Source organism: Staurois parvus, unplaced genomic scaffold (genome assembly GCF_062004578.1).
Source record: "Staurois parvus isolate SC_StPar_1 unplaced genomic scaffold, SC_StPar_1.0 ptg000694l, whole genome shotgun sequence".
NCBI lineage: Eukaryota > Metazoa > Chordata > Amphibia > Anura > Ranidae > Staurois > Staurois parvus.
Genome location: NW_028318490.1, coordinates 4,604,704 through 4,630,452, shown reverse-complemented (window position 1 = coordinate 4,630,452; position 25,749 = coordinate 4,604,704). Strand labels below are relative to the sequence as shown.

The 25,749-nt window shown below is 43.4% G+C and overlaps 1 protein-coding gene across 2 annotated transcripts in view; it reads left to right on the top strand.

The window, feature by feature from the left end:
* The window catches only part of BSCL2 (BSCL2 lipid droplet biogenesis associated, seipin), a 59,981-nt gene that overhangs the window by 29,347 nt on the left and 4,885 nt on the right, over positions 1–25,749 (top strand). For both annotated transcript variants that reach the window (XM_089652844.1, XM_089652845.1), the window contains exons 6-8: positions 3,728–3,825; positions 8,354–8,477; positions 9,374–9,443. In XM_089652844.1, coding sequence (XP_089508970.1) covers positions 3,728–3,825; positions 8,354–8,477; positions 9,374–9,443 — 292 coding nt within the window. The remainder of the gene's footprint in view (positions 1–3,727; positions 3,826–8,353; positions 8,478–9,373; positions 9,444–25,749) is intronic.

Here is a 25,749-nt window from a genome sequence, read left to right as displayed (position 1 = left end):
AGCAAGGGCACCTGTCCACCACAAAAAGTCCTCAAATAGAGTAGAATGCTGGCACACAGCTCAAGATCTGTATTTAAAATTTGCTGATTTAAAAGGCAAATACAGTGGATATAAAAAAAAAAAAGAATCGACCCCTTTTAAAATAATCACATTTTGTTTCTTTTCAGCCTAAAATGAAGACGGGCACAGTTTTTGTTTTATCCAGCTGTATAAGTGCAACTTATAACATCCAAGTGAAAGCTATAACACGAACACGTCATAAAAAAATAATTCAAAAATAGAAACACTGAGTTGGAAAAAGAATCACCCCCTCCTAAAAATGACTTGTAAACTCAATCAGGTGTAGCTAATCACCTTCTCAAATGCACACAAAGCCATTTGATTTTCGTCTGTGATCAGCTGTGGTCATTTGATTAGCTCAGCATGAAAATGGCTTTCCTGGAGCATTTCAGTCCCTGATAGTACAGCTGAAGCATACCATCAACTATGGGTGACAAGGCACTTTCAAAAGATCTCTGGGATAAAGTTGCGGACAGGCACTTATCAGGAGATGGATAAAAAAAAATTCAAAGGCTTTTTCAATGCCTAGAAGCACATTGAAATCTGTTATTAAGAGGTGGAAGGTCTTTGGTACAAAACAGACCCTCCCTGGATCAGGATGTTGTGCCAAACTGGATGAAAGAGCCAGGAGGAAACTGGTCAGAGAGGCTACCAAGAAGCCTACAGCAACTCTGAAGCAGTTGCAGGAATTTGACAGATTGGTCATTGTGTACATGTAACAACAATATCACACATTTTCCACAGATGTGGCTTGTATGGGAGGGTTGCAAGAAAAAAGCCACTCCTCAAGAAAAGCCACATGAAGTCACAACTGAGCTTTGCCAAAACGCACCTTGAAGAGTCTGAGACCACATGGAAAAAGGTGTTCTGGTCAGATGAGACTAAAATTTAATTATTTATCCTCAACACGAAACAATATGTCTAGCATAAATCAAATACATCCCACCATCCAAATAACACCATGCCTACAGAAAAGCATGCAGGTGGTAATGTCCTGTTATGGTATGTTTCTCTGCAGCAGGGACTGGAGCACTTGTCAGGATAGAAGGCAAAAAAGGAGGGGGCAAAATACCGTCAAATTCTTGAGGAAAATCTGCCATCTGCCAGAAAGTTGTCAATGGAAAGAAGGTTTGCCTTCCGACATGACAGTGACCCAAAGCACGCAGCAAAAATGACCACACAATGGTTGAAGGAGAAAAAGTTGAATGTCCTTGCGTGGCCTAGTCAGAGTCCAGATTTAAACCCCATTGAAAATCTATGGAATGACTCGAAGACTGCAGTCCACAAACGGTCACCAGCAAATTTTAACTGAACTTTAGCAGTTCTGCAGATTAGAGTGGGCAAATATTGCAAAGTCTAGATGCGCAAAGTTAGTAGAGACATATCCCAACAAACTAAAGGCTGTAATTAAAGCCAAATATGGTTCAATAAAATACTGACACAAGGGGGTGATCCTTTTTCCAACTCTGATTCTGTTTTTGATTTTTTTTTTTTTTCTATGACATGTTGGTGTTATATCTTTCACTTGTATGTTGTAAGTGGCACTAAGTAAATACAGCTGGATAAAACAGTTTGTGTCTTAATTTCAGGCTACAAAGCAACAAAATGTGATATTATTTATTTTTTTTTTAAAGGGGGTGATTTGTTTTTTGTGTTTTTTTTTTTTTTTTTTTTTTTTTTCTATGCTCACTTGTATTGCCTATGAAATGTTTTGGCCTTGGACCCTTTTGTTTCTTGGGGAATTTTTACAATAAAGCATCATTGCCCATATGCCAGAAGCAGGAGAAATGACACAGATGTAATTTCTTTAGAGTAAAGGAACAGAGTCACAAGACATTAGACTGCTTAAAGCAGATAAGTGTTTGTGACATCTAGAAATATTTACATTAGACTGCTTAAATTAGATAAATAGTTTTTGCATGTAAAAATGTTTACTTGTTTGAGACGTTAGAAATCTTTAAGTTAGGGGTAGATAAGAAGCTGATTTGTGGCAATAGTGTGATATTACGAGATAAGATGTTGCTTACTAGTAAAGTGACTCGGTGTGACTCGGAGCCTTTCTGCTAACTCCTCATGGAGTGGGCATGGTGCCTGCTAATTTCGGGAAAGTTGCCAGAAACAGGATATATTTTGTGAAGCCTGAACAAGTCAAGTTGGGAGCTTTCCTATGCTCTGACGCTGGGATTTTTGCCAAGGCTATATGGGTCATCATAATGGTTGTGTTTAATTCTTCTCTGCAACCTCCTGTGCATTATGGTTCCGATAGGGTCTGTTCCTTCCTGTAGCTTTGGTAATGTATTAATTCTTTGCTGTGACACTGTCAAAAGATGTCTCTTTCATGCTGTAATGCTCACATTATTATTGCTGTGTGTTCTTATGCAGATTGTGATGACTATAAGGTATATCCTCCTGTGTGTTGTGTGATAATAAAAGTGGAGGTTTTGACAGTGCAAGAATATTGCAGTTGGATTTTGTTATTTCTTGGGGTGCCAAGTGAATGCTATGACGTGCCAGGGCAAGTGTTCATTTGGTAGTGGGTCTCTCACATGCTTAGAATAATTAATGGCGTAAGTGCTGGCTAAACGTGCCTGTGTGTGTGTGACTTGTTTTTTGTTTTTGTGTCCAGCATTGCACTACACCACTGTACATAAAACATGACCTGGATGCTAATGCATTTTGTCCTTTTTGAGCTTTAATCATAGCTATGACACCCCCTATCTGGTGTTAACTGCAGTGTTTCACAGGCTTTCTTGTTCCTCCGAGGAGCCCAGAACCACAAAAAACTGCTTCAAGATGCTGAGCAGAAGGAGAGCTGAAAAAATCAGATGAATGAACTCACAACTACTGGGGATGCAGCTAATGAACTATGACCTGTACTTGATTAGCTGTGGTGGAGGGCAGGGGAGAAATTAGGTGATGTCTCCATAAAGAGAACTTGTCGCCTGACCAATGCTATCACAATAGATTAAAGTGCTGTATAGCGAAGTTTTTTTGTTTTGTCTTTTAGTTTTGCATGGAGTGAGGAATGGTTAAGAAACCCTAACGGTTTTTCTTTGCTGTCTGTGTCTTATTGGGAAGAATCACCTTTACTTCCTGTCCCATAGGCACAACAGAAAGCGTGAATCTCTCCAAAATAAGGGACAGCCCCACTTAGGTATCAGAACAAGTATCCGCATTGGATGATTTCCCTTCTGTTCCTGTTTCATTTACAACTCCATTTTGGTTTCTTATCCCTGTTCCTTGTAACAGTGATCATTGGGGCTCACGGAGAGGGGTAAATCTCCTTATTAGGAACACAGACAACAATAAAAAAATCTCAGCCGAGGTTCTAACCATTCCTTACTCTAGTTAAAACTACAACATAATAGTTTTGACTTCTGTAACAGAATATTTAAAGATACACTTTAAATATTGTTGCTGCTCAGACTTCCCCACTTGTTGGCAGTTATCTCTGCAGCACACAGTTATTACATTAGCATTGAATTCAGTCAGCAAGCCATTAGTAGCAGAGCAGATTAATTGCCTGTGTAGCCCTAGTCTAAATGCTCATGAGAACATGCTGTACTTGGTAACTGTCTTTGTAAATAACCCCCCACCCACTACCCTGTTCTTATTTGTTCAGCACTCTTTTGCTTCCTCCCTTTTTTACTCTTGCTTTCTTCTGCAGTATGTCCCAACCACAGGGGCAGTGATACAAATACAGAGCATCCGTTTACAGATATACAGTGCAGAGCTCCGTGTCCATGCGCACTTTACTGGACTCAGGTGAGACCAAGTATAGATCAGCCAACTGGCTATATTCCCAATTGTCATTCAAAAGGTTAGTCCTCCTAAAGGTGATATAATGGAGCCTGCAGGAATAAGTCCACCAAACTTCTTGTATCTTTTTCACAAATCGGTGCAGAAATCTCTATGCCATAGCGCCTGGTTCTATTCAGCGCCATCTCAAAAATGTGGAGACCTCCTTCTTCTTCTTCTTTTTTTTTTTTTTTTTGCCAGAATAGACTTCTATTCATATTGCTTTTAATGCATGGATCAGTATCTATATTTGTGCCAAGTCCCTGTAATTTTCATATTAAAAAAAAAAAAAAAACTTTTTTTTTTTAACCTGGTGTTTTCTTTGAATAAATTGGGGTTATTATAAGAAACATTTAAAAATCGAAACCCAGAGTAGAACTTCCTCATGATGACCATGGCGGGTATACAGATATGGGAACAGACCATTAGTGTCTGTGAGATGCAAGAAGTCTTAGAGAAGTACAGCTAAAGCTTGTCTGGCTGTACTTCTCCTGTGGATCACAGGAATGCAATTCAATTTTACAGGAATGCAGGCTAAAGTCCACTGTCGGTGAATGTCACTCGGCTGGTCCAGGCTGGGGAAAGATCATGACTTTACAGTTAGGATCCACCCAGATCCCTGGACTGGCAGCTGATGCCTGCCCCCTCCACAGCCCAGCACTCCAGTGAGCACTGGGGAACCTCAGCTCAGAGCAGCAAGGAGAACTGAGCGATCAGCGGTGTCTGATCACTCAGTTCTTAGCCTTATAGCTGGCGGGGGATGCTGTATCCACCTAGGGAATTGTAATTATTACAAAAAAAATCCCAAACTTAACCACCATTGATTGAATGAGCTGGTGACTTTTTTTTTTTTTTTTAAATCTGCACCATGGACATCAAGCACCAGCATTCGCTGATGTGTTTTTTAAAATAGTCAGTTCTCTGCTTTCTGGATACCCCTACAGCTCTACAGCTGTGGTCTTCTGGTGCTGTGGAGGTTAATATGCAGGACTACAGTTGTCACAGGCACTCATCAATAATGCAGATTATTTCTGCCCCCCTGCTTCGCTTATAGAAACCAAACTATTAGTTTCTGCATGAAAAGTGATCTATGAATGGAGAAAGGAGGCCTCTCATTAATCCTTCTGCCTTTCGTTCATAGGGCGTTTTTCATTGTGGGAACCAATAGTACAGCTTTTATGGATGGAACGGGGGAGGGGGGGGGGTGAATAGGGTGGCCACTCATAACCCTGCAGCACTGGAAGATCACAGCTGGGAAGGGGGGGGGGGGGTGTTATCTAATTGGCGGATGACTGAAGATTTCAAGGAGTGCAGCACCTACAAGCACATGGGGCCTTCTTTGATCATGTAAATATCTTTCTTGTTGCTTTTAGAAACAAATACTAAACTTCAGCTTTAAATCTATAGCATCTATCAAAAATTTAAATATGGGTTTTGCTAGACTGGTCCTTTTAATGCTAAATGCACATTAAATCTAAACCTGACTGTATGTTCTGGGGTCCGTTTTTTTTTTTTTTTTTTTTTCCCTTTAATCAAAGATTTAAACTGCTCTATGGTGTCATCACACAAAAATAGGATTACCTGGAAACATTTTTTCAACCTACAGAAGAGGGTTTCTCAGTATAAAATAGCTCGACACCTTTTAAGGTCTTTTGTCCATTTTAGCACTATTTTTATACTCCATTTGTTTTTTTTAAAAAGATTTATTCCTGCATAGATACATCTTCTTTCTACAGTACAGTAATATTGTCTGTAAATAACATAAAATACTTGAGTTTTCAAATGTTACGCATATTTCTCTATTGAGAAAAATACTACTTTAACCGAAGAAAATTGTAAAATTATGGATGATAATAAAGGTGTATTTTCAGGCTTGTTTAATAAATTGGAGCAAAGGGCACTAATAATATGCAAAGTAACTTATACCAACCAGTCACATTTCAGTATGTAGAAATCAAATCAATGAAGGTTGGATCAGGGTTACTGCATGTTCTCCAGCAATCTTTACATTACCGCAGTGTTTTCCAAACCTGTCCTTAAGCCTCACCAACATATTATGTTTATCTGTCTACATTTATAGCTATAATACATCGATGAAACACAAATTACTTCTTCTGTGCACATGTGAGGTTACCTTCAGAATATGGACTGTTGATAGTGGGGCATACAGTAGGTTTGGGAAACACTGCCTTCACCCTGTTTTTATATGTGCATATTCTGCCTGGTACTCTAATGCAATCTATTATGCTGTGCCTGGGCTCAAAATTTCAAATCCTGAGATACTAACCAGGACTTAAGAGTTACTCGCCACCAGTTGCCCCACCCAACCCCTACCCTGCCCCGCCCCTATTCAAGCCCTTGTAAATTATCTCATGAAATGGTACTGTTAAATGTTTTATGCAGAAATAAAGGAAGGAAAGGAAAAGAGTGCAGGAAGGGTGGAAAGGAAGGATGGAGGGGAGGAAAAGTGGGGGGGGGGGAGGAAGGAAGGGAAAGGGATAGGAAGGAAGGTCAGATGGTCAGTCGGACTCACATGGATAATCCACAGCTCACATGCTCAGTCAGAAGCATCACAGAGCTGCCGGCTGCTTTGTATACAATCTCCCTCCCATACATCCTCTTCTGCATGACACGGACTGGAGTGTGGGTGGGCACAGGGGGAGGCAGAGCAGATCCAGCCTCTATCCTTAGCTCTCCTATTGGTGCATAGGATGGGAGGAGGGGCTGAGTAATGTGGAGCATGCAGGGGGGCCCCCGATAAGGAATTGAAGGATCGGGGATGATCGGTGCAGCGGTAGGGGCAGTTACAAGGAAGCCGCTTCTCCTCTCCCTCCCACAGCTTGGTGCTTGTAACTGCCCCCACCGCCAACTCTCCCACCCACCCATAGTCCAGGCGCTGCTTGCCCCCACGTTCTTTCCACTTGCTCAATGCAAGCGGTCAAGTGGAAATTTTGAGGGCTGCTTACATCTTTGACTTGTTTTCCATTACTGTACAGCTGTGTGTGTGGGTTTTTTTTTTTTTTTTTTTCTTGCATAATTTCAATCAGTACTGTTTTTCATTCGTTCAATACATCATCACTGTGAAACTCTGATCGTCAGAGCACGACTTAGTAATGTTACTATCCAGTTCTGTGCATGTCTGAAGCTCCCATACTACTGCAAGAACTGCAAAGTGTCCACATTCACGAATTGGCGCGCCAAGCCAAAAGGTGAAATGTCCAAAATACTTTGAACCGTTTGCCATTCGATCACATAAAAAGCAACCAACACACTTAGAAAAAATAAATAAAGTCTTCAATTGACTCAAAAAGACTATAACCAAATAGATGTATATTTGGACTGATTTGAAATCTCATTTTAGACTCCAATTATGCAGTGTGGTCAGTGATAGCTGATGCCCGGACATACGTTGGCATTTTTTTAAATGTGAAGAAATTGCAAACCATAAAAGTAACTTGGACTCTCTCACCTTTTAATGTTTGACATTTATTTCTGTATGTCTACACTTTTGTTGGTTCCTGGTACCCATGAAGGGAGGCCTGTTTGGGGGCTTCCTTACCAGAGCCAGAGATCTTGTTTGAAAACTAGCTTGCATTTGATAAAGCATAGATATTCCAGCATCTCTGAAATATTCATTAGGAAGTTAGAGAGCTTGTCAAAGACCACGCACATCGCGTATGCTGGTGCAGTGCTGGGCAGAGTTTTCCAATGCCTCTCCTGCACCGACTAATGCATGAAAGCTAGGACGTGTGAAAGAGCATCACCTTGCCCAACACTTGTCAACTGACCACACTCTTCCTTGACTATACTGCTTTGCTGGAAAAATAATACTCTACAGCATAGTAGCATAGAACTTTACAGTGGCACTTTTATACAGTGTATACAAGTGAACCTGTCTCAGCTGTTAGTGTTTTTGGTGGTGGTAGTTGTTGATCGTTTCTCCTCCACCAAACTTTCCACATCAGGGAGGCCATACAAAGCAATACTTTTGCTGCTGACTCAGTTCAAAGTTCCACATGTGGCTCTGTAGACTTGAACTTACCTGTAGAACTTTGTACCTACCACTGAGCCAGTGTAAAGTGCCCAAATCTACAAAATTGTCAGGTAAAGTTTGGGTATCTGAACTGATGCATACCTCTCCAATTTATCCTGTGTCTTTCTCCTTTATCCATTAGATGGCAGCAGCTTTACACGAGGCTACAGTTAAGAGCAGTGCTCTCATTCCATCAGCTCAGAATTATTATAAGGTTAATAGTAATCCCTCTTTGGGTCCACATTTTGGTTTCACTCCTTGTGATACTTCAAGATAACTAATATTGGATTAGCCTCCTTTTTTATTTATTTATTTATTTTTTTGAAGGCTTAAGGACAGTAGTTTGAAATTCTTTAGTGTTATTTGTGGTTTTTATATTGTTTTTTTTCAATCTGGCTTTTTACTTCCGTTTTCTTTTCGCCATATTATTGGCATATTCTGACATTCAGTATTTTGTTACAGGTACCTCTTGTATAATTTCCCAGTCATGTCTGCTGTGATTGGCATTTCCAGCAACTTCATCTTCATGAGCATCTTGGTTTTGCTCAGCTATCTTCAGTGGGGTTTTGGGAGATCTCGTGTGAGGGTGAGTGGTGGTACTCAGCTGGTAAAAAGATGTAGAAATAATGTTCTGCAGAATATATGCAAAGTGATCACAACTGTCAATTCTGAGAATGGGGCCTCATGTGTACATAATCTTTTGTGGTACTAAATACTGATCTCCATGTATATTTCTGGGCTTGTTTAGCTGTTCAGAACCCCAGACATTCTCTTCTTCTGAGGTCACTAAACAGTGAACATGCTGCACCATGGATGTTAGGTCTCTTTCACATGGCGTACTCCTTCCTGTTCAACAGGAAATCTGCTCACAGATTCCTGCTGATCAGAGAAGAGCGGGTGGATTTTAAGTCTGTCCCCCCCCAGTTTATGCAGAGTGGACACAGTGTCCATGCAAAGTGCTATACTGACGGCTGGGTGTAAACGGACTCCGCTATCTATTCACACTCGACTGCCCTGCAATCCATTGCACGTAGACAGAAGAGGGCAATCCCTTTCCTGAATGCTGAGCCTGTTCCTCCTGGCCCACATCTTTATTTACATATGTTTAGCTGCATTTGGAGTTTCTAATTGGATCCTGGGCGCACAAATTTTCTTTCTCTTTAAATGCAGCTAAACTGACCGCACCCAATGCAGTGTGACTCACACCATTAAAAATCGTTACATGTCCTTAGAAATGTCTTCTAAATGCATATAAACGCAGGGTTGTCAGTGCCAGTTTGAGGCCTTAGGGGTATATTAATGTTTTCAAACACGATTCGCACAACTTTCACCTAGGATTCACTTTTTTTTTTTTTTTTCCAATTGTATCCAATCAGAAAATGTATGAATCTTGGGCAAAAGTTGCATGAATCTTGTGTGGGAAAACAAAATTATAAACAGATGCCTTAAAAAATGACGTTTAATGCTTTAACTTTTCTACAGGCTGACCCAGGGCAAAGCAGCACAGAAACGGGTACAACAGTGATTCAAGGACGAAGATCCCTTGAGACAGGTAAGGTATCGCCTGAAGACACTGTATGCTGGGGCTACAGTCTGGCCTGTACCTGCATTGTCCTCTTACAGAAATTAGTGGTATTTAAATGCAGTGGTCTTGTTTAAAACTTTATAAATATTTTTAGGAAAGAAAAATATACAAAACTGTTAAGGAATCTTTACCACGTGAATGTCCTTACCATGGATTATAAAATATTTTTTGCATTCTTTGAGACTTCATTGTTTATCTCAGCAATTTCCTGAGATCAGATATAGTGGTTGGAATATAATTGTTCAGGTCTCCTATAGAATTCAATGGTGAGTTTCTTCACCGTAAGAGATGTGGAATAGACTCCCTCAAGAGTTGGTTCTGGTCAGCTCAGTGCTTTGCTTTTAAAAAAAAAGACCTGGATTCTTTCCTAGATACACATAATATAACTGGATACTAACATTTGTAGGTAAAGTTAATCCAGGGAATATCCGGTTTGCCTCTCGGGGATCAAGAAGAAATTTATTCCCCTGCAAAAGCAAAATGGATCATGCTTTGCTGTTTTTTTTGCCTTCCTCTGGATCCACTGTGGGTATAGGATCATAACTTTTTTTTTTTTTTTTTTTTTTTTTTTTATGGTTGAACTGGATGTACTTTTTTTTTTTTTTTTCAGCCAGACTAACTATTTAAGGTACCTGCTTGTATCACCCAGTGTCTTTCTGAGTATTCTGGAGCCCCTGCAGGCTATCGTGCTTTGAAATGTAAATACAGATTCAGCAAAAATTAACACAAATTGACAATTTTGTTATATTAGCCCTGGCTACACTGCACCTAAAGTCGCATTACAAATCGCACCTAAAGTCAAATCTAATGTATTTCTATGGCACTGTCTTAATCCGTGCAATTTGAAGTAGCATAATTTAAAAAATAATTCTGTTCTGCATTTTCTAAAAACACCAAGCTTTAAATGGGAAGAGTGAATATAAAATTTGTCACATATTAAATGGTTGAATGTTTTATAAAGTACAGGTTTAGCTTATGTCAGCAACAGAGCATCGTTCTGGAAGCAGACACCAGGCCACTGAATAGGCTTTAAAAATGCAGCAAATGTGACAGATCTGCAGTGGTGTGTGGCAAAAGATCAGTGATCCAATCAATCCCTGATTTATAATCGGGCCCCTTAATGTATATTTTATTCAATTAGTTACAGACTTTGGGCATATGAGAAATACGCAAGGAAAAAAAATCTTCCAGAATACCTCATACACCCAGGGTTTTCTCTCTGCATGGCATCTGCTCTGCCAGTTTAAACCCAGGTTATTGTCAATGTATATTTGGGCAAATCACAGAATTAAAAAAAATAATAAATTTAGTTTAAAAAAAAAAAAAAAAAAAAAAAAAAATAGTTGCTTTAAATAAACTACACGTCAAACTACTTTCTCTGTCCTTTTTTTTTTTTTTTTTTTTTTTTTTTTTTTTTTTTTTGGTATTTAGAATATATAGAGCATAAACCAATATTTGCAAGACCTTACGGCCAAAAGAGGGTCTTGTTTATATAACTTTAGTAGTCTAAGTAATAAAAATATTATTGTTGAATCAAAGGCCTATAGATGAAATGCAACATGAAGGGTGCACAGGGGCATGAGCTTACATGGTTTGATGTGGGGCTCAATTACTGGCAGTGTAATATGTGATATGGTCCCTAGGTGGCAGGATCATACTTTTGAAGTTTCAGCAGTTTTAGTACACTCTTGACTTATTTTAGTGTCTGTCTCCCTAATAAGGAGATTCAGCCATCTATTTCTTTTGGTGACCACTGTCATCAGGATGTTAACTAAAAGTAAATCTTAACATTTTGAGTGATCATCAGAGGGAAAATTGTCCAATAGGGGGCCATCTCTTTCTGTGATAACTCTCTGAAATGGGAATTCTCACTTTCGAGAGATTTCTTTTTGTGTCTCCAAGACAGGAAGTGAAGGGAAATCTACCCTGCTGGACATGTCATCTAAAATGACAAAGCTGTTTTTGGCTATTAATACAACACATTAATACATTTTCTTAGTTGCTGCAACTGCAAAGGCTATTAATGTGAAAGTAATCTAAACATAAACCAGATGGCTGGAGCAATTTGTTGTATATGCTCGTCCTGCTTTACAGCTGAGGAAAGTGGGCTTGTTTACACAGGCATTGAAAGTAGGCGGTTGGGTTGCGTTGCGTTTACTGCTTCCTGACTGCCTACTTAAAGTTGTTACAATAGTGAGAGGCTGGAGGTGTTCACACTGCAGTGTTAACGTTGCTTCATGTTGCGGCGTTAACATTGCCGGCAGTTTTGTTAGGTGATGCTTTGCAACTGCCTCCATTCACTTCTATTGAAATGCACCACAGCAGCACCTTAAAAGCACTGTAAATGCGCCCTTGGTGTTTACATTGCGGTTACCAAATGTCAAAAGTGATCATTTTCCATTTTTTAGTTCTGATTTACACATGTGCATTGTGGATTGAAGCTCAGGTTTCACAGCTAATTGATACAGTAGTTAAGTGGTTCAGGTCATGTTTATATAAGGTTCAGGACAGGTTTAGATCCGGTTCAGGTCAGGATTTTATCGGTGCGGTTTAGAAATGGTTCCCATAGAAGTTAATAGCCTGTAATCCACACCTAAACTGGACCACACTGCTCAAAAGTCGGATTTGACTCTTTTTCAATCCGCACAATGGTGTCCGTTTATGACACACAGAATAGCTGAGATTCAGAGGATCACTGCTATTCTCTGGTCATTCACAGTTTATGACACTCAGGAGAACATGTTCAGCCCTTCACTGGAGATCTGTGTTCTCCCTCCAGATTCTCCAGCCCAGAGCTGGAGAATTGGAGGGACCGAAAACTAAGCAGAGATAATTTACCTCTGCTTAGTAAACTATTTTACTGTAATATCGCGAGATTATAGTAAAATCAGCCATTTTCCAGCATTTGTAGACCGTTCTCCCTTCTTTTGGAGAACTGATCTACATATGCTTCATAAACGGCATTCACAGGAGAACTGTGTTCTCCTGAGAATGCCAGAGAACTGAGCAGCGATCTATTACTGCTGGTTCATAAACGGACACCTAAATCTGCACCTCCAGTGCACTGGACATATGCGAACAGGCACCATAGGAACCAATGTTATTTCACATGTCATACGGATTTGATGCGGTTCAAACCGCATCTGATCCATATCTATGTGAACTGACCCTGAGCCTTGTTTTAAAAAAAAAAAACCAAAAAAAAACAATTTGCAGGGTGTTTGAGAAGTGTTGCCTGATGCAACATGAACGCTTGTACAACGTATCCAAAATGCTCATTAAGTCTGTAGGTGCGTTATGTGCTTTTAAGGATACTTTAAAATTTAACACCCGTGTGAAAGAGCCCATAGGGTTATCTTACTAATATTGCTATCATAAAGTATTGATGTAGATGACCTGGTTCCCTGGTAGGCAGCTTCTACACCTCAAAGGATCTCATGGTCTCTTTGGCTTGTAATGTAACAAACGTTAAAACTGAAGCATCACACCAGTGCTATGAGGTCCAGATACAATAAAAGCGGACAATCCAAATAGTAGCCAACCTGCTTTGGGGTATCTCCTTTATGATCAGTGGGGGATTTTATGTACATGTACAGCCAGGTCCATAAATATTGGGACATCGACACAATTCTAACATTTTTGGCTCTATACACCACCACAATGGATTTGAAATTAAACAAACAAGATGTGCTTTAACTGCAGACTGTCAGCTTTAATTTGAGGGTATTTACATCCAAATCAGGTGAACGGTGTAGGAATTACAACAATTTGCATATGTGCCTCCACCTTGTTAAGGGACCAAAAGTAATGGGACAGAATAATAATCATAAATCAAACTTTCACTTTTTAATACTTGGTTGCAAATCCTTTGCAGTCAATTACAGCCTGAAGTCTGGAACGCATGGACATCACCAGACGCTGGGTTTCATCCCTGGTGATGCTCTGCCAGGCCTCTACTGCAACTGTCTTCAGTTCCTGCTTGTTCTTGGGGCATTTTCCCTTCAGTTTTGTCTTCAGCAAGTGAAATGCATGCTCAATCGGATTCAGGTCAGGTGACTGACTTGGCCATTGCATAACATTCCACTTCTTTCCCTTAAAAAACTCTTTGGTTGCTTTTGCAGTATGCTCTGGGTCATTGTCTATCTGCACTGTGAAGCGGCGTCCAATGAGTTCTGAAGCATTTGGCTGAATATGAGCAGATAATATTGCGCGAAACACTTCAGAATTCATCCTGCTGCTTTTGTCAGCAGTCACATCATCAATAAATACAAGAGAACCAGTTCCATTGGCAGCCATACATGCCCACGCCATGACACTACCACCACCATGCTTCACTGATGAGGTGGTATGCTTAGGATCATGAGCAGTTCCTTTCCTTCTCCATACTCTTCTCTTCCCATCACTCTGGTACAAGTTGATCTTGGTCTCATCTGTCCATAGGATGTTGTTCCGGAACTGTGAAGGCTTTTTTAGATGTCGTTTGGCAAACTCTAATCTGGCGCTTCTGTTTTTGAGGCTCACCAATGGTTTACATCTTGTGGTGAACCCTCTGTATTCACTCTGGTGAAGTCTTCTCTTGATTGTTGACTTTGGCACACATACACCTACCTCCTGGAGAGTGTTCTTGATTTGGCCAACTATTGTGAAGGGTGTTTTCTTCACCAGGGAAAAAATTCTTTGGTCACCCACTACAGTTTTCCGTGGTCTTCCGGGTCTTTTGGTGTTGCTGAGCTCAATGGTGCGTTCCTTCTTTTTAAGAATGTTCCAAACAGTTGTTTTGGCCACGCCTAATGTTTTTGCTATCTCTCTGATGGGTTTGTTTTGTTTTTCAGCCTAATGATGGCTTGCTTCACTGATAGTAACAGCTCTTTGGATCTCATCTTGGGAGTTGACAGCAACAGATTCCAAATGCAAATAGTACACTTGAAATGAACTCTAGACCTTTTATCTGCTCATTGTAATTGGGATAATGAGGGAATAACACACATCTGGCCATGGAACAGCTGAGAAGCCAATTGTCCCATTACTTTTGGTCCCTTAACAAGTGGGAGGCACATATGCAAACTGTTGTAATTCCTACACCATTTACCTGATTTGTATGTAAATACCCTCAAATTAAAGCTGACAGTCTGCAGTTAAAGCACGTCTTGTTTGTTTAATTTCAAATCCATTGTGGTGGTGTATAGAGCCAAAAATGTTAGAATTGTGTTGATGTCCCAATATTTATGGACCTGACTGTACAAGTTCTCACCATTAACATCTTCAACATTCTGAAGTTAAGTAGCTTCATAAGTCTTGAATATTTTTTTTATTTTGCTTTTTAATAATTAGCTCCTTTAATGAATAGGAGACCCAGTAATCATATCAGACTTACTCCATAAAGCTGTGCAAAAGCAGCTCAATACCTTTTAGCAACCAGTCCTTTTTATATTTATAAACAATACAACAAAAACCTGTCAAACGCTGATGTGGCAGAGGAGCTAGTGGTATTGTGGTGATATTAATAGATTGCTTTTAGTCATCATGGTTAAATTTATGAGCAATCAAATTTTATTTGATATACTATAAAGATCAGTTTTGTGTCAAACCTGCCACTTCCTCAGTTTTACTGTGTTACACAACAGTCAGGACACTCCTTGGACATTTGTATTTCTTAAGGTGTTAAGTTTTTTGTTGTTTTTGTTTTGTTTTTTCCCCTACCGTCTTTCAGGACAGCACTCTGAGAGACCTCGGCTTCTCCCCATCTGAGGAAACACCTCCACCTACAATAAAAAAGCTCCACTCCCCTCTGACCTCAGTTCAGGTGTTTCCTCCGGTGGGGAGACACGAGGAGGCGCAGGGCAGACGATAGGGGAGCCGAGGGCCGGATAGCCGGCTGAGAGGCCCGACGCAGCCGGGAGTGAAGGCCGGAGTGTCCGGCTGCATATCCTCCCTGGGCAGGCTGCGGGCAGTGAGAGTGCATCCCGGGGGACGGGACAAAGCACTTGCTTGTTCTTCGCCCCCCGACCCTCTCCGGCGAGGGGGGGCGTTGGGGTGGCCGTGGTGAGATCTGGGGAGGATCGGGGGGAGTTCCGCTCCTTCCCATGCTGGCGGTCGGAGGACTTTGCCGGGTCGGACGTCGGGAGACGACGGTTTCCGGCGGAAGGGGCGGGGCTTCGCCCAGGGCTGCGACTTCCGGTCGCGGCCCTCACACCACGGCGGCGCGAAATTTGAAAAGGCGGTGCGGTGCACAGCGGTCTGGGGGACAGACCAGCGCCAGGCGACCACCCTCCGGTACGGGATGTTGGAGGCACCGGGACCAGGAGATGCCAGCACCAGCCAGTCACAGGTAAGGTGCCTCAGTGGAGGCCTCCCCTACCTGTTGGCCCCTAGCAGTGGGAAGGTGGGGCAAGGGGTCTGCGGATTTGCAGGCCCTTTTTTTTGCTCTGCCAGGAAGGAGCAGGGGGGGGGGGTGTTTAGTGTTGGACTGATTAGGCTTCCCTCCTCCCCCCTTTCTTTTGTGTCTTTCAGGGCAAGGCCCGAGCTAAACTTAGGCACCAGGAGCCCAAGCGGAGATGCCCTTCCTGTAAGGAAGTTTTGAAAGAATCTTGGCGAAAGGTTCTTTGTGGCCCATGTATACAGGGGTTGGTGAGGGAGGAGAAGCCGGAACAGGGGGACCTAGCCAGGTCAGTGAAGGAGTTGACTACCACCTTCGACTCCTTCAAATCCCTCATGGAGAGGTTTGCCCTCCCATTACCTACACTCCCCCCCCCCCCCCCCCCCCCCCCCCAGGTAGCTTCGGTGAGTCGTCGGGAACCCCTTATGACCGGGGAGGAACCAGTGGGGGACTCCCAGTCTGAGGAGGAATCGGCGGGGGAGGGTCCCTCGGAGGAAGGGAGGGGCCCCTCCCGGTACAAATTGACTCTAGAGGAGGTAGATGAGCTCCTGGGGGCTATATACGAAACCCTGGACATTAAGGAGGAGGTTAAGGCCTTATCTCTCCACGACCAAATGTATCAGGGGTTGGAGGAGCACCAGCACAGAGTATTTCCTGTGCATGACATTTTGGTGGACACCATTAAGAAGGAGTGGCAGGACCCGGAAAGGAAGCCGTTCTTCTCTAAGGCTTTGAGAAGGAGATTTCCGTTTTCGGAAGACCCGGAGGCGGTCTGGAACAAGAGCCCTAGACTAGACGCAGCCTTTTCCCAAACGACCAGGAGAACTGATCTGGCGTTTGAGGACATAGGGGTCTTACCAGACTTATTGGACAGAAGGGCGGAGTCTCTCCTTAGGAAGGCCTGGGACTCGACCCTGTACAACCTGAAGCCGGCCATGGCTACGACAGTGGTAGCCAGAAACTTAGAGTATTGGCTTACGCAATTACAGGCCCATATTGTGGCAGACTCTCCCAAGGAAAAAATCTTGGCCTCTTTTGAGACCCTTTTGCAAGGTGTTGGGTATATTGCGGACGCTTCCGCAGAGTCGGTGAGGTTGGGGGCCAGGTCTGCTGCCCTGACCAACTCAGCCAGAAGGGCGCTGTGGCTAAAAACATGGAAGGGGGACATCACTTCGAAAATTAGGTTGTGCGGCATCCCCCTCACTGGAGACTGTCTGTTCGGCCCGGGGTTGGAGGAGTTATTGGACCGGACAGCTGATAGGAAGAAGTCCTTCCCCCTCAAGAGGAAAATGCAGGAGGGGGGGACACGGAAGGCCCGCCCGGCAAAGAGGCTGAGCCTGCGACCGCCTGGTCAGGATAGGTCTGCTGGACAGAGAGGTAGGGGAAGAGGGGGAGCGATTTTTCGCCCTCCTGAGCAGCCCCAAAAGCCAAGGTGACTTGGTTCCTCCTGTGGGGGGAAGATTGGCGGCATTCCTCCCACAGTGGGAAGCCGTGGTCACCAGCCCCTTCATTTTGGATGTCATCCGAAGGGGTTACCGGTTGGAGTTTCTAAGGCCGCCACCCGAGACTTTTCTGGTGACGACCCGTCCAAGGGATCCGATGAAGGACGCGGCTCTGGTGGGCGCTTTAGAGATTCTAGAGTCCCAGGGGGTCATCTCCAGGGTTCCGGTAGAGGAACGAGGGAAGGGAGTTTATTCCCATGTGTTTGTGGTTCAAAAGCCGTCTGGGGCGTTCAGACTGATTTTGAACCTGAAACCCCTAAACAGGTCAGTGCGTTACCGGAGGTTCCGCATGGACTCCATTTTTACAATCAGGTCCCTAATACCGCCAGGTGCATTCATGGCATCCATAGACTTGAAGGACGCCTACCTACACGTGCCCGTGGCGGAAGCCTCTCAGAGGTTCCTCAGGTTGGCAGTGGGGGGGGAGGAAGGAATTCGACATTGGCAGTTCAGGGCTCTTCCATTCGGCCTTTCCTCCTCGCCAAGAGTATTCACCAAGGTTCTGTCGGAGGCACTGATTTCTATTCGCTTGAGGGGGATTTCAGTGGTGGCCTATCTGGACGATTTGCTGCTCTTCGCAGATTCAGAGGCTCACTTACGGCAAGACCTGGTTATAGTGAGGGGCCATCTAGAAAGCTTGGGGTGGATTTTGAATCTGGAGAAGTCCTGCCTGGTACCTTCTCAGAAAGTGATTTACTTGGGCTACGCTCTAGATTCGGTGGACCAGAAGACCAGCCTGACTTTGGAAAAAATCACCAAGTTGGAAGCCGGGGTCAGATTACTACAGGGGAGCAGGTCGATATCCATAAGGCAGGCCATGTCGGTACTTGGATTACTGACAGCGTCCATTCCGGCAGTTCAGTGGGCAGGTCTGCATATGCGTCCCCTCCAGTTGTGGATCCTGAGGGTTTGGGACAGGAGGAGTCACTCCCTAGAACGCAGGGTCCTGGTTCCCCCCAGTGTGAAGAGGTCTCTATGGTGGTGGAGGAGATCGTCCAGCATAACTCAGGGGCTGTTGTGGTGCTTTCCGATATCCACGGAAGTCACTACAGATGCCAGCGCCAGGGGCTGGGGAGCCCACCTGGGAAATTTGGTGACTCGGGGAATGGTCCTTGGGGCAGAAGGCCAAATCCTCAAATTGGAAGGAATTGAGGGCAGTGTGGGAGGCTCTGCACTCCTTCCAGGCGTGGGTCACGGGCCAGCACGTGCGTGTCCTAACGGACAATGCCACGGCAGTGGCTTATATAAACAGGCAGGGAGGGACAAGGAGCAAGGCCCTCGGAGCCTTAGCGGCGACACTGTTGTCCTGGGCAGAGGTGAACTTGGCGTCCCTGTCTGCGATACACTTAAAAGGAGAGCTGAACCAGAAAGCAGACTTCCTAAGCAGGACTCTGCTCAGGGAGTCGGAATGGGCCTTGAACCCCAATGTCTTTCAGGAGATTGTGCAGAGGTGGGGATCCCCGGATGTGGACCTTTTTGCCTCCGGGAGGAACAACAAGGTCCCAAATTTCTTCTCTCTATCCCGCTGGGACGGGTCCAGAGCGGTGGACGCATTAGGTCAGAGGTGGGACTACCGGCTTTGTTACGCCTTCCCCCCGGTTCCCTTGCTCCCCCTGGTCCTGAGGAAATTCAGGACAGAGGGGACCTCGTTAATCCTGATAGCTCCCTTCTGGCCGCGGCGGGCGTGGTTTGCGACCCTAAAAAGTTTGGCCTCTCGTCCACCCTGGGAGCTGCCACCGAGAGAGGATTTGTTAACACAGGGGCCGGTTCTTTGCCCCAGCGTGGGAAGATTACGGTTAACGGCCTGGTTTCTGAGCAGCAGCTCCTCTTAGAGAAGGGGTTCTCGCCTAAGGTAGTGGCGACATTACTGGCCAGTAGGAAGGAGGAGACCCAGGCCATTTATGGTAGGGTCTGGGGTTGCTTTACAGCCTGGTGTGACCGGACGGCAATGGCAACCCATAGTTTGGTTTCCGTGTTGGAATTCCTGCAGGCGGGAGCGGACAAGGGATTGTCTGTCAGCACGCTCAAGGGCCAGGTCTCGGCCCTCAGTGTGTTCCTAGAGACGCCCCTGGCCAGGGAGGCGTTGGTGAGTAGGTTTTTCAAAGCTCTGGTGAGGCAGAGGCCTCCGAGGTCCAGACCGTTTCCGGTGTGGGATTTGGCCAAGGTGCTCGGGGGGATGACCAGGGCTCCGTTCGAGCCCCTGGAGTCCTGCCCGATAAGTGAGCTCACCATTAAAACGGCTTTCCTGGTGGCGATTACCACGGCGAGGAGGGTGTGCGAGATGGAGGCTCTCTCGATCAGAACACCTTATCTCCGTATTTTTTCGGACAGAATCATTTTCAGACCGGACCCGTCTTTCATTCCGAAGGTAGCTCGGAGTTTCCAGAGGGAACAGGACATTGTCCTTCCCTCGTTTTTTCCTGACCCGGTGGGGGTAGATCAGGAGAGATATCATTGTTTGGATGTAAGAAGGTGCGTTCTCCAGTATCTAGAGAAATCTAGGGAGTTCAGAAGCACCGAATCCCTTTTTGTTATTTTTAAGGGGGCTAGAAGAGGCAAGAAGGCGTCTAGAAGGACGCTGGCCAGCTGGCTGCGGCTGGCGATTGCAGGAGCATATCAGGCGGAAGGCCTGGAGGTCCCGGAGGGTATCAAGGCACATTCCACCCGAGCGGTGGCGGCTACCCAGGCAGAGCTAGCAGGGGTTTCCCCAGGGCAGATTTGCAGAGCGGCAACATGGTCCAGCTATGACACATTTGCCAAGCATTACAGACTGGACCTGGTCTCGGTGCAGGAGCAGGACTTTGGTCGTAAGGTCTTGCAAGCAGTTAGCCCGCCCGAGGGGCGAGTACTCGCTTATCCTCTGAGTGCTGGCCTGAAAGACGGTAGGGGAAAAATCAAGTTACACTTACGGTAACGTCTTTTCCAGGAGTCTTTCAGGCCAGCACCGGTTTCCCACCCGTGTTGATATTTGTTATGTGAAGATGGCTTATTACGATTATGTTGTCTCGCATTGTGTCTCCCCAGGTGACCGGAGGATGCTTGGAGAACTGAGGTCAGAGGGGAGTGGAGCTTTTTTTATTGTAGGTGGAGGTGTTTCCTCAGCTGGGGAGGAGCCGAGGTCTCTCAGAGTGCTGGCCTGAAAGACTCCTGGAAAAGACGTTACCGTAAGTGTAACTTGATTTTTTTTTTTTTTTTTTTTTTAAGCGATTCTAAATTTTTTTCTTTGCTTTGTTTTTTTTTTGTAAAATAACAAACGTGTATACTTGCCTACTGTGTGCAGTGGTTTTGCACAGAGCAGCCTGGATCCTCCTCTTCTCGGGTCCCCCGCAAGCTCTCCTGGGTCCTCCTGTCTGCTGGGTGCCCCCACAGCAAATGGCTTGCTATGGGGGTACCTGCTGCTCTGTGTGTCCATTCACACATGGACCCGTGGCTTTGCCCCACCCCCCTCTCTCCTCATTGGCTGTGATTGACAGCAAGTGGAAGCCATTGGCTCCCACTGCTATCTCAGCCAATGAGGAGGCAGAGATCTGGGGCAGCCAAGGTGGTTGTTCACATTGCTGGATCGCGATGAGGCTCAGTTAAGTATTGAGGGGGGCTGGGAGAGCTGCTGCACACAGAAGGTTTTTTACCTTCAAGCATAGAATCCATGAAGCCTTTACAACCACTTTAAGGTTTAACTTGTAGCTGATTGCTTCTTTCCTTAAATCGGAAGCAGAGGCGGACTGACCATTAGAGCACTCGGGCACTGGCCGAGGGCCCAGGGTCAGTAGGGGGCCCCATGAAATGCCCTTGGTACTTTTTTTTTTTTTTTTTTTTTTTTATAGGCTTTTTTGGGTGTGCTTTGAGTGTGGTCAAGGACACAGGGGCCCCGTGATCCCCTATTGCCCGGGGCCCCATGAGTTGTCAGTCCTCCCCTGATCGGAAGTACACTGTATCTGAGCACCACAAACCAAAAGCGCTATTTAATTCATTTTTAATATTCAAAGCAAACTCCCAAATCCAACCATGTCTCCATGATTTATTTTGCTGAGAAATCACTTAGAAAAACACTGTGTAGCATTTCTGGCCATGGCCATCTTGAATAAGGACATAGGATTCATGTAGCATTTACTTCCTAAATCAATCTGCCCTTAGCTCAGGAATGCAGGCAGGTAGGGATTTTTACCTGACAAAACCCCTCCCTCCCCTTCTGACTGTTCCTGGAATGTTTGACATAAATTGCCTAGGCATGGAAACTAGGAAGTAACTAAAGAAATTTAAAAAACAGTTTAAGCTAAGTAAACATATGTTTTCCTATGTATTTACTAATGCCAGCAGCATAAAGTACAAAATAGTCGATGTTGATTGAGAGAGGGTAAAAATCTAGAAGCAGAATGGGCATACAGTCATGGCCGAAATTGTTGGCACCCTTGATATTTTTCCTGAAAATCAAGTATTTCACACAAAAAAGGTATTGCATTAACACATGTTTTGCTATACACATGTTTATTCCCTTTGTATGTATTGGAACAAATATAAAACAGAGGCAGAAAAGCAAATATGACATAATGTCACACAAAACCCCAAAAATGGGCTGGACAAAAGTATTGGCACCCTTAACTTAATATTTGGTTGCACACCCTTTGGAAAACATAACTGAAATCAGTCGCTTCCTATAACCATCAATAAGCTTCTGACACCTCTCACCCGGAATTTTGGACCACTCTTCCTTTGCAAACAGCTCCAGGTCTCTCTTATTGGAAGGACACCTTTTCCCAACAGCAATTTTAAGATCTCTCCACAGGTGTTCAATGGGATTTAGATCTGGGCTCATTGCTGGCCACTTCAGAACTCTCCAGCGCTTCTTTGCCATCCATTTCTGAGTGCTTTTTGACGTATGTTTGGGGTCATTGTCCTGCTGGAAGACCCAGGATCTTGGACGCAAACCCAGCTTTCTGACACTGGGCCCTACAGTGCGACCCAAAATCCTTTGGTAATCCTCAGATTTCATGATGCCTTGCACACAGTCAAGGCACCCAGTGCCAGAGGCAGCAAAACAACCCCAAAACATCATTGAACCTCCACCATATTTTACCGTAGGTACTGTGTTTTGTTCTTTGTAGGCCTCATTCCGTTTTCGGTAAACAGTAGAATGATGTGCTTTACCGAAAAGCTCTATCTTGGTCTCATCTGTCCACAAGACGTTTTCCCAGAAGGCTTTTGGCTTACTCAAGTACATTTTGGCAAACTGTAGTCTTGCTTTTTTATGTCTCTGTGTCAGCAGTGGGGTCCTCCTGGGTCTCCTGCCATAGCGTTTCATTTCATTTAAATGTCGACGGATAGTTCGCGCTGACACTGATGCTCCCTGAGCCTGCAGGACAGCTTGAATGTCTTTGGAACATGTTTGGGGCTGCTTATCCACCATCCGGACTATTCTGCGTTGCAATCTTTCATCAATTTTCCTCATCCGTCCACGACCAGGGAGATTAGCTACAGTGCCATGGGTTGCAAACTTCTTGATAATGTTGCGCACTGTGGACAAAGGCAAATCTAGTTCTCTGGAGATGGACTTGTAACCTTGAGATTGTTGATATTTTGCCACAATTTTGGTTCTCAGGTCCTCAGACAGTTCTCGTCTCCTCTTTCTGTTGTCCATGCTTAGTGTGGCACAGACAGACACACAATGCAAAGGTTAAGTGAACGTCTCTCCTTTTTATCTGCTTTCAGGTGTGATTTCTATATTGCCCACACCTGTTACTTGCCCCAGGTGAGTTTACAGGAGCATCACATGCTTGTAACATTCTTATTTATCCGCAGTTGTGAAAGGGTGCCAATACTTTTGTCCAGCCCATTTTTGGAGGTTTGTGTGACATTATGTCGAATTTGCTTTCTTTCCTCCCTTTTTTTGTTTTGTCCCAATACACACAAAGGGAATAAACATGTGTATAGCAAAACATGTGTTAATGCAATACGTTTCGTGAGAAATACATGATTTCCTGGAGAAATATCAAGGGTGCCAACAATTTCGGCCATGACTGTATATTATTTATTTATTTTTTGTTCACTTTTTCCTGTTTTTGGAACAGAACAGAGATATGAGATGCCAAGAAAGCTCAGGACAGAAATCTTTCACTACTACAGCTGCCTTCCTTAGGAAACGTTTCTGTCCTGTCGGCACCTCATGTCTGTTTTGTATTCTTCTAAAAAACCTTGAAAAGTGGGGAGAAAAGGTTTTTTGGAATGATGTGATCACCCAAAGAACATTCCTCCTACAACCACCTGCACATCCATATCCTATATAGAAGTATGCATAAGTGGAGAACCATAAAATGAATTGCCTCAAGGACAATTTCCCAGAACTTTTTCAACTTAATCAGTTTTTTTTCTGGAAATGAGAACCAAAGATATTTTATTATTATTATTTTTTTTTTAATTTAACCCATACACGATCATCAAAACTGTTGTAATACTACAGGTATGACCTGTGGGCACAGGTAAAATTAATTGTTAGTCTGGTGAAAGAATTCCCCTTATCTTGTGATTGTGGTATAGAACTGCTGACTATAAGCTTATCTTAGTTTTCCTACTATCTGTTGAATGTATATGGTGCTTTATATCATGATTCATTAACCCCTTTGCGCTGACGTCACACAAATAGGTGGCCTCACAGAACTGGGCTTTTTTTATGCATATTTGCGTACCTGTCTTGCTGCTGGGAGCATGTCGCACAACATGCTCCCAGCACAAAGACCGGGGTGTCACTGAGAGCCCCGGGTCCTGTTTTAACAATTGGGACCCGTGACTCCTGATTCCGGGTCACATGATCACTGTGATAGCCTCGGATTGGCTATCACAGTGATCAGTCACTGTATAGCCCGGCCCCACTTGTTTTTTTTTTTTTTCCGCTCTATGAATAGAGGAGAGAGGTGCATTTTATCTCTCTAACTCCTGGCATAAAGAGAAAAAAAATGTTTGTTAAAAAAATAAATATTAAAAAATAAAGAAAAAATAACTAGATCAAGGTTTGATCTAGTTCAGTGCCAGTGTAAGTGCTTGGGTCAGGGTCAAAGGTCAGGATTTAAATTTTTTTTTTTTTTTTTAATTGGTATCCGTGTCCGTGTGTTTTTTAGTTAAAAAAAAAACAAAAAAAAAAAAACAGACTCAAAATGTGCACTATTGTTTCTGGGCTGTACTACGGGTACAAACAACAAATAATATACACATGGTATCGCTGCGATCCTCAAGAAATGGAAAATTTATTTTGGGTTGTTCTTTGGTGGTAGATTATGGTAGCAACAAGAAACACACAGCTAAATTAAAAAAAAATATATATCCTTTTTGAGAATAAAAACAAAATCAGGAGATATCCATTACCATTTACCACCAAATGAAAGCCCAATTTGTCCTGAAAAAAACAAGGTATAATTCACCTGGATGTACAAAGTAGTTGTGATGATATGGACGGTTTTACTAACACATGTCAAAGTTGCAAAATTGTGCTTAGGCCTTTAGATTTGTTTTACCCTTAGGCATGAAGGGGTTGAGGATAAACTTGTATGCCCAGCCAAATTTCTGCAATTATGTAATAAGGTTGTTTAGGGCAAGTAGTAAAAATACTCTAAGTTTGGTACATAAACAGGATGCATATATATGGTTGTTTCTTAACTTCCCCCTCCTTTTTAGGCTCCTGTATAAAATATAATAATTTAAAAGTTCGGGATGGCAACATTGCCCAGTTTTATTAGTGATAACCAGTATAGTACATTTATGGGTCACTTAGTATCATTATTCATGAATCTTTGGTCAACAGAACTCATTATGAAGTAAATAAGACTATGTGTAAATCTTTATTTTCTCTCCTTGTGATGTAAGGAAATTATGCATTGAGAGAATTGTGGAGGCTGTCATTGTTGACCACCTCCTGAAAATGCTAGTTGCCTAGCTTTCTGACTTCAATAAATGGGAAACACCAGTGTGATATTTGGTCCTGCGCTATGTTTTTATTCCAAACCCCACAGCTGCTGAACACTAGATATCTCCATGGGTATTCAAAACCATTAAAAAAAAAAAAATCAATAGTTCAGTGCTAGTATAAGCATAAAATATAAAATTCACAATTAATACCCAAAAGTGTACTTGGCGAGAAATATCTTTTAGTAGATTAGTAAAGTTGCTATAGTGCACCTCCCCCTGTATATACGCATTTACGTGAGTCACTTCAAAACATCTTATTATTGTGCCAAAACCTATAAACAAACAAGTGAACCTTTTTGTGTTCAAAATGAAATATATACTCTATTGTACTATAACACACCTCCCCTTTTAATTTTGTGACATTCCCATAGGAGTCAAATTCAGAAAGTCCATGGAAATATTGGGCTCAATCCATATCTTCCAATCCTTCATGCTCTTCACC